General features: G+C 47.8%; 2 protein-coding genes across 9 annotated transcripts in view; one reads left to right on the top strand and one right to left on the bottom strand.

Moving 5' to 3' along the window:
• The window catches only part of LOC102463350 (putative transmembrane protein 244), a 39287-nt gene extending 29650 nt beyond the window's left edge, over positions 1-9637 (bottom strand). Inside the window, exons 1-2 of one of the 5 annotated variants that reach the window (XM_075908808.1) lie at positions 9416-9637; positions 3238-3405 (exon numbers count right to left, since the gene is read on the bottom strand). In XM_075908808.1, coding sequence (XP_075764923.1) covers positions 3238-3273 — 36 coding nt within the window. In that variant the 5' untranslated portion in view covers positions 3274-3405; positions 9416-9637. Of the gene's footprint in view, positions 1-3237; positions 3406-9038; positions 9246-9415 lie in introns of those variants that run through there. The other 4 variants (XM_075908811.1, XM_075908810.1, XM_075908809.1 and 1 more) reach the window with 4 other exon arrangements.
• Positions 9638-9704: 67 nt separating this feature from the next.
• The window catches only part of SRSF4 (serine and arginine rich splicing factor 4), a 28389-nt gene continuing 20775 nt past the window's right edge, over positions 9705-17318 (top strand). For 2 of the 4 annotated variants that reach the window (XM_075908804.1, XM_075908803.1), the window contains exon 1: positions 9955-10097. Coding sequence is in view for 1 of the 4 variants with exons in the window: in XM_075908801.1 (XP_075764916.1) it covers positions 9991-10097 (107 nt within the window). In the remaining 3 variants the exon portion in view is untranslated. Of the gene's footprint in view, positions 10098-17318 lie in introns of all 4 variants that reach the window. The other 2 variants (XM_075908801.1, XM_075908802.1) reach the window with 2 other exon arrangements.

The following is a 17318-nucleotide window of genomic DNA, read 5'->3' as shown; positions in this document are numbered from 1 at the left end:
CCATTTCAATGATGAAGATTTAAATACATTCCTAGTGCTTCATGGGGTATGTGCAAATGTAACAATGACTCCAGCTCAGTCATTTGCAGGGACTGAAGCTGGGAGCTCTGGATCTAAAACAAGCCTATGTTATCTGAGCTAACACAACAGATTTGTATATTTCCAGACAGTAGCAGACTCTAGGGAGACAAAAAGCCACCTTGTGATAGTGTAAATCCACAGTCAGGCAAGCACTATGCAGCTATAAATGGATTGTCAATAATCGTACATTTCTGCAGCTCCTGTCAAGGATCCCCAAGAACTTCACAAATTGGTCCATCCCCTACCACCGGAAAGCAGTCTCCTCTGGATTGGAAGGCAACAGGTAGACAGAACAACACCACACAACTTTGGGACGGGGCATTTTGGAAAGGACATCAGGGCAAAAACCCTCCTCTTCTGGCAATTGTCTTATAATAGTTTGTTTCCACTTGGGACAGAAAGGACTTGGTTTTTAACATCTGCATTGGGAAGACGATAGAAGCCATACATCCTGCCAGTCCACTAAGGTGCCTGGATCTTCCACAGAGAAGGTGCTCAGAAAATGGCTCACAAAAGCTCTGCTGTGTGCTTTATAAGAGGCAGCAAGACCCAGTGCAGCATGAAGGAATGGCTAGCTCCTCCTGTCTCTGTACACACCATGCAGGGTGGGAGTAGAGGAGCTGTAGAGCCTTCACACCAGCGAGGCCATCCCCCTGCACCAGGGTATTCCCAGGAGATGGGTTTATTTATCTAACTCCATCACTGTAACTTCTGAGCTCCTCACAATTTTAATGTGTCCTACTCACACCCCCTGGCTGCGTCTAGATTGGCATGATTTTCCGGAAATGCTTTTAACGGAAAAGTTTTCCATTAAAAGCATTTGCGGAAAAGAGCATCTAGATTGGCACGGACGCTTTTCCGCAAAATCACTTTTTGCGGAAAAGTGTCCGTGCCAATCTAGACGCACTTTTCCGCAAAAAAGCCCCGATTGCCATTTTCGCGATCGGGGCTTTTTTGCGGAAAACAAATCTGAGCTGTCTACATTGGCCCTTTTGCGCAAAAGCTTTGCACAAAAGGGACTTTTGCTTGAATGGGAGCAGAATAGTAGTTCCACAAGAAGCACTGATTTCTTACAGTAGGAAGTCAGTGTTTTTGTGGAAATTCAAGCGGCCAGTGTAGACAGCTGGCAAGTTTTTCCGGAAAAGCTGCTGATTTTCCGGAAAAACTGGCCAGTCTAGACACAGCCATGGGAGACTGAGGCACAGAGAGGCTAAGGGGATTACCCAAGTCACATAGGACATCTGTGTCAGAGCAGGTATAGATCATAGCCCATCCTCTCACTGGTACAGCACCCTGCCCAATCTGTTCTTCACTTCACTTGACACAATATTTTTGTGAGCATGGAAGTGGTAGAGAATGCATCCAACTGCTACTTACACAGCAGTGTGTAGGGGAATGGGACAAACACAGGGCCAGAGGGCTCAGGGAAAGTCACGTTACTGGATTTTAAGGGGATCAGCCAGATCACTGCTGCACCCGGGGGGAGGGGGTATTTGCCCCAAAAGTGTATACAAAGGGGGCCATGTGAGGTGTCCAATGAAAGCTTGTGTTCTACTAATTCTGTATATGCTATTCATGTACTTGTATAATATCTGTATGTGGAGTTATAAACATGTACTCTGCAAGGAATGCTCAGCCAATGGCTATACTAATTAGCAAGGAGACAATGAATCTCTAGGTGCCAATACACATCTCAGGAATGTGACTGATACCTAAGGGCTACCAGCATGGAACACAGGGATAGGCCACGGACCAGGTGACCTGCTGCAGCCATAAAGATGCCAGGAGATATACATGCCATGTGGCACCCTCCATCTTGGTCATCAGCTCCGCTCTTGAGCCCAGAGGCAGCCTTGCAGGGAACCACGAGCCAAAAAGAACTGTGGACCCATCCTGACATAGGATGTACACCAAAGACTTATAAGCCAGCAGTTATAATATCTCTGCTACGAACCTGTATCGAGAACTGGGTGATTCGATGCATGTAATGTAATATCCTTTAACAACCTTACTCTCATGCTTTTCTTTCTTTGAATAATAAACCTTTAGATTTTAGATTCTAAAGGATTGGCTCAGCATATTCTTGTGGGTAAGATCCAGGGTATAAATTGACGTGGGAACTGTGGCTGATTTTTTGGGACTGGAGAACCCATTCGGGGTAGGTGAGATTGGGTCCTATAACCCCTCACCTGTGTGTTAGGCCCGGGGCTGTTTGGGGCATGGAGAGAGCTGGGATGTCAGAGGGGTTTTGCTCGTGAGGCTTCTGGCTGCCCAAATAGGCAGCTGAAGTGCTCGGTGGGACTGGTTTGTAGCCTCTTTGGGAAGGGCCTCCAGTCAGTGGCCGTAAGGAGCCCCGAGTTTGAGCAATTCACCCTGAGCAGACACCCTCAGCCGTGCCCAGACCCAGCACGGTCAGTTACACAGGGCCAAAGAGCCAAGATCACTTTGCAAAGTGCACTGATGGATAGTTCGCTATTAACAGTAATTGATCTTGAGTTAGCTCTTAAGGGGTCCCAAGCACCTGTGACTCCACCAGTGACTAGATGCACCTAGTCTGGGAAAGAGAGAGACTGGTGGGGGTCATGTCAGGTATCTGGCTGGGAAACACATATCCATCTAAGGAAGGCTACTGATGCCCGGTTCTTGTAGCTGGGAATTTCACTTGCATAGTCAGTTTCTCTGTCCCTGCCCCTGATCCCGGACTCTCTTTGAATCTAGCAAGGTAAGAGAGGGGGTTATCCCAAGCACTGGGGAGAAATGATTCCGGCTTCTGTGCCAGAGTTAGCTCCAGTGTGAATAATTACGCTTGGAACAATATCACTAGCTGCCTTTTAAGTTAATTAAACTTTGCTTTTAACTAAACCACTCCTGCTCCTGGCTGCTCTCCCGTGTGCCCCACGCGACTCAGCAGCAGGACTGGAAAAGCCTTGGGCTTCAGCATGTCTGGGAGGCCAAGCTTTTGTTCTGTGAAGCAGCAAATGCCCCCTCTTGACCGCCTTCATCTATTGCCTTTACTACTTACAGCAGAATCCATGTCACATGATCCTGCAATCTAATCAGGCCCAGATGCCGCTGCTGATCCACAAACCCTTCAGCAGCCAGCTTTGCTACGCTTTTCCCTGCTCCCCAACAGAGCAGCAGTCCTATGGGCTTTACCTTGATGCCTGACCCACTGCAGCTTTGGGGGGCCATCCGTGGTGACGGTTCGCAACGGCACAGGGCAGGCTCCAAGGCTGTAGCCTGGGATATCTCTTGCTGAGATGCTCTAGAAGAGATAATCTGGGCTTCCGAGTCACCGGAAGAGAGAAGAAGCTGCAACGCCAACTAGAGGCAAAGATCAGACAGGCAGAGAGAGGAGGCAGTGAACAGAAGGAAGCCAGCTGCTGCTTAGGCTGTGCCTGGGGTAATTACAGGCCATCCATTTCTAACACCAGCACCTTAACTCCAGCTAATTTTATTTCTGAAAACACAACAATAGCTGGGTCCATATGGAAAGCAATGGCTTCATACGTGATGTATTTTATGCCCCTTCTTCATTACTCACTAGTGCAGTGGTCACTGAGGATACAAACTTCTTCTGGTGATCCTGCTAGGTCTCTATGCATGACTTTGCTCTGGACTCCTAGTGACTCCAATGGCAGTGCCACATATGCAGGGCTGGTGGGATCAGGCCCAGTGTTATTAAGGGGTGCTAGTGTCAGGAAAGTGCAGTGGTGCTAGGACTACAGACTAGCACAGAGTGTGCCAGGTCATGGCATGCCTGGGCTTCACCAAATCCAGGAGTTGAGTAGGAAATGGGTCTCCCAGCTGTGGTGTTTACATGGGGTAACACACTACCAGATCAGGAATGAGCATTCTAAATGTACTGGTGTAAATGACTTCACACGGTGCGGGGCAAGGAAATGTAGGCAGCCCCAAGACTACCAAGAGTGAGGAGACAGCTGGCTACTTCAGTGTACCAGTGGAACTTTTCTCTTTGATTGGCTTAGCCACTGGACAATCCAAGAAGCTCAGGGTAAATCAAGGCTGGGAAGAGTGTGGTACCAACCAGAGACTCAAGTTCAGGGTTTGTTTTTTGGAGGATGGGATAGTGGTTGATAGTCCCAGTATCAGGGAAAAGTTGGACAGTAAAAATGGGGTGGGGTGGACAAAAGGGGCTGGAACAATGGGGCAGTGCCTGCTAACCAGGACAGTGTTTTAGCAGGGAGCTGCATCTGCAAGCTCTGTGTCCCACAGTTAGCACCCGACTGGAAGAAGGGGGAGCAAAGTTGGTCTGAACAGATAGAAGTGCAGTTATGTGGTGGATCCAAGGCAGCACAAGCAGACAGTAGTTCTAGTGCAGATGCTTTAGCAGAGCTGAGGAGAGATTGGGACAAGACTGTAGTAGCAGAAGAGATTGCAGGCCTTGACTGAGGCATGGAAATCTACAGAGCTCCTGGCCCTGTAGTGGCTGGCTCAGGCTCCCATTGGTGCTATTAGTTCTTCATTTAGCCCATCACTTAACTTGCTCATGGTGCTTGGAAAAGAAGAAAAATTGAGACATATGGAATGGAAGAATATAGCCATAGCTTTGTAGCCAGTGAAGCGTTGTAGCCCTGGGACTTAGAAGTGAGAAAGAAAGGATGTGTCTTATGAGCCTGTGAAAAGATCTGTTATCAAAATGGACCTGTCAGTTTTTTAAAATTCAGAAAACTGCCATTGTGAGAAAACACATCAGACTTTCAGCCATGTCAGCAGGGAAAGTTATTGCAAATGACAGCTGGGTCTGATAAACTATTACAGGAAGAGAGTAGAGGCGGTTTATGCCAGCATGGTCAGCTATGCAGACCTGAAGTAAAAAAGCTAAACACCTTCCCCCTTCCCGCCTCAGTCTCCAGTATATACAGGAATTTGGAGTCAATGGGATTTGGACTCAGGTTCTTATCTATGGAAAAACTGGAGCCAGATCCTCACCGGGTGTAAATCAGCACAGCCATATTGACTTTATTTTACTCTATCAATGGATCTCTGCTGATTTACACATGTTAATGATTCAGCCAGCCTTTTATTTTGTAGCCAAACAAATGATGGACAATTATCAGTTAATTGGGATTTTAATGCAAAATCTGAAGAATTTAGCATAGGTGCTCTCAGAATAGTAACACCAACTACCACTGTTTGTAATCCTGAAAAAAGATCCCAAAGCAATCTACAGACTCAACATATTTTACACAGGGATCACTTCTTCCACTACACCCACATCTGGGGGGAATGCAGCAGCTGTTTGACTGTGCACGTCATGGGGTGCCTGGCTCCTTAAAAGGCGATGGGCTCCAGCTCCACTTGTGGTAAGACCCATTCACCTCCCCAGGTGGGAAAGTGACTGTGGTCATGGGATGAGACTAACTTGGGCCAAGCCTAGGGATATAGGGTTGAGAGGCCTGCAACTCTGCAGTAGGCAGGGCTTGGACCACCAGCTAGGATAGATACCTGTGAAGCTATAGCTGGCCTGAGGAAGTAGCTACAGGGAGCAAACTGGTTACTGCAAGGAATCAAAGGCCTGTTTGATTCTAGCCCAGCTCAAGAAGAGTGAGGCACTCAAGTGACAGCCAAAAGCTGGAGAAAGCAAGGCAGCAGGTGGACACTCTATTTTGATCTTAAAGTAAAATCCCCAGCAGGGGAATTTTGTCTTACACCTTTTTGGTCGGTGTGGAGCTGAAGAGGAAACTGTGTAATGTGCTGCAGAAACATCCATGGGGGGTGTTCAGGATGCAAACAGGTCTTTGACAGTTCAAAACAATGGTACTGAGCAGCTGAGGACAGAAAACGAATAAAATACCATGTTGCCAACTGACATTCCTTCCCTCTGCAGCTACTACAAAAATTAGAAGACTTTTGCAATGTCAGAGCGGGGATTAGAACACAGGATCCTGGATTACAGATTGGAGCTTGGCCCACTAGGTCACGTGACCACATTTTGACTATGTGGTGGTCTTAGAGGAGAAGGGACAGGCCACTCCTTTCTGATTGTGGATTACAAGGAAGACAAAATGGAATCCTATCTAGAATTATTTTTTCCTACCATTTTTCAAAGCTCGTTGCTGGCTTTTGGGCAAAAGCTCCTGAAGACTCATGATTTGCACTGGAGAGTGAGGCATTGTTAGATAGTGATAATATCTTAATATTAACTAATGCCTTCGCACAATGCAATTCTACTTCTCAAGATTATAAGAGATGCTAAAGAAAGCAGTAATGATTTCATTAAGTTGTCCAAATTTGTAAGTCTTTCAAAACACAAATGCACCTCCAGCAGTACCTAGTATATTTCTCACTGCTGTTGGGCTCACCAGTGCACATGGAATTGTAACAAAAGCTTATTTCAGCAGGTGTTGGATCCTACTGTAGCACCCTACATGGAATTTGGAGGGAGGAGCCCTGGTTGCAGGAGGCCACCAGTCATACTGTGTGCACATGGCTAGAATGCTGGCTGCAGTGGCAGCATCTCTGCAAATAGTTCTCTTAACAAAGAGACAGTTGCTTTATAAGCCTGGAGTCCTTTTTTGTTGTTACCCAGTATGTAATTACAAAACACCTGCTACCTCACTTTCCCTCCTTCAGGAAAATAACCCCCCCCCCCCCACATCCAGTGCATTGGGGTCATTCTCCTGTGTTCAAGTCTGGTTTATTAACATAAAAACTAGAAATTCCCAGCCTTCTTCTAAAAGGCCAGGAGTCCATTATGTTATTCCTGGGCTTCCAAGCTTTTTCCTGTGGCTGATGTGGAGAGCCCTCCTGGAGGTCCCCTGGAGTCTTTCTCCTCTTTACCCTGGTCCCCAGGCCCACTCTGGTGAAATCTTCTTTAAGTCTGCCATAGCCTTGATTACTTTCTTTAATGCAGCAGACTCCCTCTTTTAGGAAGTGTCCCAGCAGTTTGTCATGTGATACCTGTTCACATGGCCTAAACTCAAACCCATCCCATACAGGTCATAAAGCACAAGGTGAGCTAAGGGGAACACAGGGACACTACCCCTGGAAATTTCTTTGCCCTCTGTGTAAAAATGCATTCCATTTTCCCTCTAAATTCTTAATCTGAGGTCTGAGCTACACAACAGACATATTTCTTTATAACATTCAGTGTGAAAAATCCATGTGAGATAAACTCAGCAGTGGCAGACATTCTCAGATTGTAAGTCTCTATGCAATTTTTTTCAGAGGCATGAGACTGCAAAGACTCATAGAAATAAGGTAATCTGGAAACCTGGGAAATCATCCTCAGTAATTTGGAAGAGATTCAGAGTATTCTGTCAGACTGCATGAATGGGTATGCTGATCTGTCCATGGAAGCAAGAGGACTGTTGGAAGTTACAGAATCATCTACATTTCTTCATCTTTGCTGAGGTTATGAGAATGATTTTGAAAGCTTTGGCTTCTGTGAACTATTTCCTTCAAAAGAAACTAACGCACCTTGCTAAAGGAGGTGAATCGATGTCTCTTGCCTGTGAAGAACTTCAATAGAAGAAAAATGTTTGAAGATTTTTCTCAGAGATTGCACCCAAGCCCCTGGTTTTGAAAGATGCATTCGATGGAAGCATCAACATTAAGATGTGCCACCAAAACAGCCATGGTACTGCCCCTGAAATTTTAAGAATCCATAGTCACTGAAGTCTTACCAAGATTTCAAAGTGTAAATGAATATCAGCGATCCCAAACTAATCATTAATTCAGTTTAGAAAAGAGGAGACTGAGGGGGGATATGATAGAGGTATATAAAATCATGAGTGGTGTGGAGAGGGCCGATAAAGAAAAGTTATTTATTAGTTCCCTAAATAGAAGAACTAGAGGACACCAAATGAAATTAATGGGTAGCAGGTTTAAAACGAATAAAAGAAAGTTCTTCTTCACACAGCGTGTAGTCAACCTGTGGAACTCCTTGCCAGAGGAGGCTGTGAAGGCTAGGACTATAACAGAGTTTAAAGAGAAGCTAGATAATTTCATGGAGGTTAGGTCCATAAAAGGCTATTAGCCAGGGGATAGAAATGGTGTCCTTGGCCTCTGTTTTTCAGAGGCTGGAGAGAGATGGCAGGAGAGAAATTGCTCGATCATTGTCTTCAGTCCACCCTCTCTGGGGCACCTGGTGCTGGCCACTGTCGGTAGACAGGATACTGGGCTAGAAGGACCTTTGGTCTGACCCAGTACGGCCGTTCTTATGTAATTGATTGCAGAAACCATTGGCAAATTGCAAAGGAGACTTTCTGCAAAGAACTCCAAGTTATACAAAAGCTCGTCAGCAATCTATTTATTATACCAGCTCTCCAGACTTCTTGCAACTGGAATCATTGTAGGCTTTTATTGACTTGCTTGGATTAGATTTTGTTCAACGTTCAAGATGAAATGGCTCTGCTGAAACCATTGATAGTGCGGCCAAAGAATTAAAGGAGGCTTTCCCGTGTATTTCTGACACGTCTGCAAGTGATCTTGTCTGGAGCATCCATTGCAGAGTATGAAAACTCCTTTTCCTGCTCGAGAAGGAAGTTCTCTCTCCAGAGGAGAAAGGGACCCGACTCTCCTGTCCTAGGAAAGCGATTTGACTTCACAAGGGAACGTGGCGCCCTGGGGGTGGCGGAATTCAGGCAGGATTCCCCAGGAAGACACTGAGGAGCCACAATGTGATTTCTCCTTATTCGACACACACACGGTGAAAAAGGCGTCTGGGAGCGAGTTGTTCAGGGGCCACGGGGAGCACGACGCCCCCTCCCTGTCGAGGGCCGCGTCATGCTCCGGCAGCGCCCGCGCGGACAGCCCCACATGCCCGCCCCCCGCGCGCGGCAAACGCCGCCTCGGGCCAAGGCGCGCGCTAACGGCGCAGCTCCCCGCTGTGGCCCCGCCCCCCGCGCGGGAGACGCCGCCTCAGGTTAAAGCGCGCGCTAACTGCGCAGCTCCCCGCTGTGGCCCCGCCTCCGCGGACAGTCTCCACGTACCCGCCCCCCGCGCGGGAGACACCGCCTCAGGTCAAAGCGCGCGCTAACGGCGCAGCTCCCCGCTGTGGCCCCGCCCCCCGCGCGGGGGACGCCGCCTCAGGCCAAGGCGCGCGCTAACGGCGCAGCTCCCCGCTGTGACCCCGCCCCCCGCGCAGGAGACGCCGCCTCAGGCCAAAGCGCGCGCTAACGGCGCAGCTCCCCGCTGTGGCCCCGCCCCCCGCGCGGGAGACGCCGCCTCAGGCCAAAGCGCGCGCTAACGGCGCAGCTCCCCGCTGTGGCCCCGCCCCCCGCGCGGGAGACGCCGCCTCAGGCCAAGGCGCGCGCTAACGGCGCAGCTCCCCGCTGTGGCCCCGCCCCCGCGGACAGCCCCCACGTACCCGCCCCCCGCGCGGGAGACGCCGCCTCAGGCCAAGGCGCGCGCTAACGGCGCAGCTCCCCGCTGTGGCCCCGCCCCCCGCGCGGGAGACGCCGCCTCAGGCCAAAGCGCGCGCTAACGGCGCAGCTGCCCGCTGTGGCCCCGCCCCCCGCGCGGGAGACGCCGCCTCAGGCCAAGGCGCGCGCTAACGGCGCAGCTCCCCGCTGTGGCCCCGCCCCCGCGGACAGCCCCCACGTACCCGCCCCCCGCGCGGGAGACACCGCCTCAGGCCAAGGCGCGCGCTAACGGCGCAGCTCCCCGCTGTGGCCCCGCCCCCCGCGCGTAGTTGGGCGCAGGGAGGCTCAGCCCCTTTCAAGGTGGCGGCCCCTTTAAGTGGCGCGGCCAGAAACGCTCTGGGGGCGGTGTCTGATTGCGGCCTCGCCCCGCCCCTTCCCTGCGGCGCAGCGGCGACGTGACGTGCGGCCGGCGCCCCACCCCCCCTCCTCTGCGTGCGCGTTACGCCGCCGACCCCCATCGCCCCCCCTCCCCCGCGCTGAGTCAGCCGCCCCGGTCGCGGTGAGGGAGCGAGGCGGGGAGATGCCGCGGGTCTACATCGGCCGCCTCAGCTACCAGGCGCGGGAGCGGGACGTGGAGCGCTTCTTCAAGGGCTACGGCAAGATCCTCGAGGTGGATCTCAAGAACGGGTGAGTGGCGGGCCCGGACCGGGGGCGCAGGCCCGTGGGGGAGGGGGGCCCGGCGGGCGAGCGAGGGCCGAGCTTCGCGGCCCGGCCAGGCAGCGCTTCCTGCCTCCCGCGCGCTGAGCGCGGCCAGGCCGGGTGCTGTGTACGCATGCGCAGACAGGTGGGGGGGGGGCTCGGTGCGGAGCCTGGCCCCACGCGGGGAACCAGGGCCCCTCAAATCCCGCTGCCCACCTGCGTGGCCTCGTGGCTAGGGGCCCGGGTCTGGGCCAGGACGCCAGGATTCCCTCGCTAGCTGACCTGCCAGGCGTGGTACACCCGCCCTCATTCCCTCCACCCGCTTGTCAGTGGCTCTGACCCAGACTGCGGGGGTGGCCTGTGCCTAGTAAAGCATTTTCCTTGGGGGAGAGGGGGACCAGTAGCCTCCCCAGGAACTGAAATTAGGGGGGGGGGGTGTTCGTGTTTACAAGGGGTGTGTCAGGGCCGATGAGGGGTGAGACCGTGAGGGTGAAGGTGGGCTGTATGGCACCATAGTTCACAAAACGGCGGGTATTGGGGAAATTCAGGGGGGTATACACATCTATGGGGAGTGTAGGGAAATCCCTGAGGGGGACGACACATAGCTAGAAACCCCCCTTACTTAGGCTATCATAGCCTGGCAGGCCTGTACACAGGCCTCTTCCCCTTGCGCAAATTGTCTGTTAGAGGATAAACAGTCCTTGATGATGGTAACAATATTTGCTTTCTTCATTGATACCACTTGGAGAATGTGATGGCTGTGAATTGGCAGACTTGGGAAAATGGTATGGGGGAAGATCACTGCTGTGCTGAGCCATGCAGTAGTCCTAGCTTAGCTGCTGCTTACATGTGCTGTGCTGGTAATTGACAACATACCACAACAGGGTCCTTACATCCTGCCATTGCATTGCTTTGCAATCCATTCAAACTTAGATTCTTAATGTAGGCAGAATTGGTGGTTTAGATTCTGGGACTGACTTAGGTGAGTCTTGGCATTTTTACTTGTCAAGCAAGATCATAAGCAGTGATGTAAAAGGTTAGCTGGTAAGTCTTACCCTTGATGGGTGAGGCTTATAGGTACTCCAGCCCCATAGGGCCTGCTGGAGCAGCCCCTGTCCATAATGGGCCAGCCAGCCCCTGCCCCTCCTCCCCCCACCGCAGGTTACACATTCTCCCTAGGAGCAGGCCAGCCCTGCTCCTAGGGAGCTGGCTGCAGAGCCTGCAGCGAAACCCTCTCCCCAGGAATGGGGCCAGCTGGCCCAGCACTTGGGAGGCTTTGCTGCGGGCTCTGCAGTATGAAGCTTATATAGAACAAATGCTTATTGGATAGTTGACACACTAGTTGACCAGTCGCTTCGTGTCTCTCTCTCTCCACTCCCCCGCCTTCCCCCATATGTTTCCTTGGGTCTCTTATCGGAAAGCGGCAGCAAAGTTGGGGGGAAGGGGTGCTTCAAAGCGGCAGCGTTGCATGGAGCCCCGGGTCTGCTGCTTTGAAACACCGCATGCAGATCTCAGCTGGCCCGGGCTGCAAGCAGTGTTTCAAAGCAGCAGCACCATATGGAGCCTGGGGTCAGCTGGGGACTCAGTGCTGCCACTTTGAAATGCCCTGGAGAGTACCCTACAGCGCTTTTGCCTTTGAAGTTTGGCAGCAGCCCCTGGGGCTGTTCCACACTTCAAAGGCAGAGGGGCCTTTATCGACTAATCGAATAGTCAATGCAAATTATATTGACTATTCTATTAGCCAATTAATCTACATTTAACATCCCTAGTAACCCTTATTATTTTTAGCGGTTACATGATTACACTTTTAACCGCATTTTTATGTCCCTAATTATAAGTATCATGAAAGTGTAGACTGGAGTGTAGGTTATATAGAGCTAGCCAGGGCTTGTTAGTTTTTGAGCTAAAAGGACTTATCACGAGGACATATTTGTCTTGTCGGGTTTAAAGGGTTAACAGGTGGTAGCTGAAGGCACAGCTTTTCAAAAAAAAAAAGTCAGTCTTTCGCCCACTATTGCCCCAGGTAATGCTAAAGATTCCTGTTACTGAAAGATTTGAACAGTCTATTTTCCAGTTCTACTGTGTACACTTGAGAGCACTTTGTGTAATCACTGTCTACCCCAGTATCGACAGAGCTTGCTGTGTAAAAGCTCCATGCAAGGAAATAGATAGGAAAGTTTCTTAAAATAGGAAGGGGGTAAACTACAAAAACTGGCAGGGGAATCAGACAGTTATGCCTACTGTTCATTCTCTGAAGTCACCTGGATTTCATATTGGTGCCCCTTTATTAAGTTACTATATCTGAAGTGGGTTGTGCCCACGAAAGTTTATGATACCATATACATGTTTTGTTAGTCTTTAAGGTGCTACTAGACTATTTGTTGTTTTTTAAGTTTTTCCTGTTACAGATTAACTTGGCTAAATTAGGAATCTCATAATGGAGTGATGATTTTAGAAAACCTTTCCCTCTAGTTTGCTGCTGTGCATTTGACTTTCGCTACAACTGAATGCAAGTTAATACCATATGGTAGGTATTTAGCCTAGGCCAAGGATTCTCAGGCTTTCTCATAATGTGGACTAGTGATGTTAGCACGTAGTCGTTTACACAGTTAACCAATAAGTCTGGGTTTATTGGTTAATCCTAATTACTACACTTACTCACCCCCCCCCCCCAACTTCTGTATCAGGCTGCAGGAGCTGATATGCATGGGGGGCAGGCTTTTAAGATGGCTCTCCATGTGTGTCAGCTCCCTCAGTGCTGCCTGCACCTCTCCCCGCCTTACTGCTTCCCACAGAGGCAGCAGCATGGGGGAGGAGGGGCCAGCCAAGGAGCCAGTGCTCTGGGGGAGCCGGCTTAAAAACTGGTTTCTCCTAAGCACTTACTCCTGTCTTCCTCCCCTCCCCCGACAGGTGAACCTGTAACCATTAAAAAATCCAGCGGTTACACATTTACACAAATACATGTTAGTTAAAATCCCTAATGTGGACTCTGTCCTAATAGCATTTCATGGATCAATGACTCACCCACTTGAACATCCATAGTAACGTCCCTGAGGCAACTGCAATTGCTTTTTAGGGAAAATATTTCATATTTATCTTAATGTTTATTTAGCTGCTCAAAACTGGGAAAGTTAGCACTATACAGACCTACGTACCAGCATCAGCAAATGTTCCAGACCACCAGTGGTCCATCAATCATTGTTTCAGAATCTGACTTCAATGTAATAAACTGGAGACAGCATTACAGTTCCTAGCAGACAATTTACATTACAAATCCTACCATAATAATTGGCCTGTGGACCTTTGCTCTACTTTTGTTGGAGATTTTAGCCCTTCCTTGAGTTACATCTCCAGTTGATTTCATTTAGAATGTGTAGGATCGGAATCCATCTTCTAGAGCAGAGGTTCTCGAATGTCATTGCACTGTGACCCCCTTATCCCAACAAAAATTACTATATGATCCCAGGACCCAAGCTTGAACCTGCCAGAGCCCCAGTGCCATGGAGGAGAGGAAGAGAGAGGAAGACAAGGCTGAAGGGCTTGAGTCCCAGGCAAGGGGCCTGTAACCTGAGTCCCAATGCCCCACACAGTGGAGCTCACGCTTTGGCCCAGGACAGGTCTAATGCCAACCCTGGCGACCCTATTAAACTGGGTTGTGATCCACTTTGGTGTCCTAACTCAGTTTGAGAACCACTATTCTAGAGAATTGTTTTGAAGCAGAGATTTTGATCGGAAGATGCTAATACTATTTGCCTAGCTAGCGAAGTGGGATTAATCTTGCTTTAAACTTGTCTTCAAAACTTTATAAAGGCCTAAGGATTGAATGGGCCCTGGATACTGAACCTACCCTCTGTTGCTGGGATCCTGCCCATCAGGATTGACGCACATGCAGAATTCCCTACAATTAGTTGCTTAGCCCAGTCAGTTACTAAGATTTAAACTCCCAGGGCTTTCTTGGATGTCAGTTTTCTACAATTGTTAGATTCAGAATCAGGAGCATCAAAATCAGAGTGATCTGAAGAAATTAATCAGGAACAGCATTAATCCAGGCATTAAGATTTACATGCAACTAGGAAAACAGGATTAGCGAATAAGAGAACTATGTGCAATATAGGAGTATGATTCCCAAGGAAGAAAAACCCTTAAACTTTGCAATTTCCTGACTGTTTTGAATGCCTGATTTCTTAACTTCAGAGTTGCACAAGTGCTAGTTTTATGCATTTAATTTCCCTTGGAGAGAACTTCTGATTAGTTGGAATTTTTTACTGAAAATAAAAGTCTGTAAAATTTAACTAGCATATTTTACAGATGATATGTTAGGGTAGTCTTTAAATTATGCAACCTTTCATCTTGCTTGTGTTCATACTTTACTTCAGGGGTGGGGAACCTCAGGTCCGGGGGCCGGATGCAACCCTCGGCTTGCCTGGATCCAGCATTGGGAAGCCCGGGCTGGCACTCCAGCTCTCCATAGCACCCCTCCTACCTCCACTCCTGCCTTCCTGCAGGTTTGGAGCACACAAAATCTACTAGTTTAGGCCCCCACACTCTGTTGTGTATTGGGAGTGTCTTTCTCCTTCTGTCTGTTCTGTCTTTTTTGCTTCTCACTTGTGTGCAGCCGTGCACTGATTTTTTTTTTTCCTGTGGGTCAGCAGCCCCCGACCCAAAAAAGGTTCCCCACCCTTGCTTTACTGAAACTGGTATAAATGCACAGTCTTGATACTGTAATTGGATGTGTACTATTGGCCCCTTTTGCTTACTAGTATTCTTTGTGAGTGAAAGGGGCTGTCTGTGGGATCTATTTGTAAAACTGAAGCCCAAGTCCGAAGTTTCTGTTGTTCAGCATTTTAAATCTGAGAGCACACATTGTAATTTGAACACATGGGTTCCAGTGGGGGGAGGAGCTGTTACTCACAACAATTAATCAAGTTCACTCCATTTCCTAGAAAAAAAACATTCTGAAGCCAACAAGAGATATGAAGCAGTTCTCTCCAAAAAGAGTTGAAGAAAGTTATGAATAACTAAAAATTATGGGGGGGGGGATATAAAATAGGCACCTGCTATTGCTGAAATTAATCTCTTCAAATAGCTTGGTGGACTCAATCTTGTGTGTGTTTCTAGGAGTAACTGAACAATTTCTCAAACAACCCACCCTCCACTCCTCCAATATTTTTATTTCAACATCTGTTTTGAAGTCTTTCAACAAACTGTTGTTAACTTGGCTTGGATTTAAAATGGCAGATTGACAAAAATCTACTTTTTAAAAAATGAGGTGTTACGTCTTTATACCAGCATAATCTTGTAGTATGCTTTTGTCAGGGTGCTTTACAGTTTGCTTTGTTTGCCCTTTGATCCTTTCTCCATAACTTATTTTTAGCAGCGCTTAGCAAATGATTAAAAATTACCGCACAGTGTGTAACTTATGAGATTCTTTCAGCTTCTTCTAGAAAGATGTGGGTTATCTTAACTGCTTAGCCTGCAGGAGATTAGCTATTTAGTAGTTTGGCAGTTGGTGAAGCTAAGATGAAATGCATTGGCAGAAAATGAAACTGGAATGCAGTATTATCAGAAAGTCCAAAAAGCTTAGCTGGAGCTTGATCACTTACTGTAGTTTACAGTTTCAGGCTTTAAAACATTTATCTAAAAGGAGAAGGTGGGAATGAAAACCTAGTTCATACTGAAAGTTTCCATTTTAATTGCAGATTCTTCTCCCTTAGATTCCACCTTCACCTTGCTCTTAGTCAGTGTTCTACTAATGACAGCTGGATCCATGCATGTCAGAAGTGCATTAGATGTCTGGGAAGGGATTTAGGCTTTCACCTAGCTTTGTCTTTCTAAAAAGTAGCTAAAAGCAAGCAATAATTCAAGATCTGGAAATAGTCACTTAAAGGGACACCAATTTAAGAAAAAAACGTGTGTACATGCTTATCAGCCTTCCATCGCTCCATCTGAGCACATTTCAAGTATTTATATATTTATTCTTATAATACCAAGGTAGAGAAGTGTTACTAAAGCCTAGGTAAGAGAAGTATTCTATTCTATACCTAGCAAGGTAGAGAAGTATTCTATTCTGCTAAACAGATGGGTAACTGAAGCCCAGAGAGAAACCCACAAGTGTCAAACTTGGGTGCCTAAAGGTAAGTTCCTAAAGCCACATTTAGGCACATAAATAAGACTTTGATTTGTAAAGCTGCTTAGCACCCATTAATTTTAAAAATCAGTCAGATCAATGTAAATGTCATTTAGTGACATCCAATGCATCTAGATGGACCTGCAAGAGATGTAAATGAAATTCTGCTGGTTCCTTTCTTTTCTGCTTTATTAATATGAAGTCCTGGGTGGTGTATACACCTCGGCATCCGTTGGCTCTTTCTCAGGTTGGTGGAAGTTTGTTTCTGGGGTTTCTAAATTCTTGTGAATTTTAACTTTAATTGAATGAGCAGGAGATTTAAAACTTAAATATCTTTACGTATTATGGGGTAAGTTTAGAAGTTAAAATAAAGTTAAAATTACTTAAAGTTAGATGTCTGCAAGTCACCAGAGCCTGATGAAATGCATCCTAGAATACTAAAGGAGCTGATAGAGGAGGTATCTTAGCCTTTAGCCTTTGGAAAATCATGGAAGACAGGAGAGATTCCAAAAGACTGAAAAAGGGGCAAATATAGTGCCCATCTATAAAAAGGGAAAGAAGAACAAGCCAGGAAAGATAATGGAGCAAGTAATTAAGGAATTCATCTGCAGACATCTGGAAAATAATAAGTTGATAGGTATCAGCCAGCATAGGTTTGTAATGAACAAATCATGTCAAACCAATCTGATAACAAGGCTTGTGGATAAGGGAGAAGTGGAGGATGTGGTATACCTAGGCTTTAGTAAGGCATTTGATACAGTTTCTGATGAATAAACTAGGGAAATACAACTTAGATAGGGCTACTATAAGGTGGTTGCATAACTGGCTGGAGAACCATTTTCAGAGAGTAGTTTTTAATGTTCATAATCATGTTGAAAGGGCATAACAATTGGGGACCCAGAGGTCTATTTTGGCTCCGATTCTGTTCAGTATCTGTCAGCAAGTTAGTTGATGGCATAGAGTACAATTATTAAGTTTGCAGATGATAAGCTGAGAGGGGTTTGCAAGTGTTTTGGAGTAGTTTTTCTCAACCAGTGGTATGAGTACCCTTTGGGGTACTTGAAGTCTTGTGAGGGCATACA

Source organism: Pelodiscus sinensis, chromosome 25, assembly GCF_049634645.1.
Source record: "Pelodiscus sinensis isolate JC-2024 chromosome 25, ASM4963464v1, whole genome shotgun sequence".
Taxonomy (NCBI): Eukaryota; Metazoa; Chordata; order Testudines; family Trionychidae; genus Pelodiscus; species Pelodiscus sinensis.
This window is presented reverse-complemented; position numbering and strand designations above follow the sequence as displayed.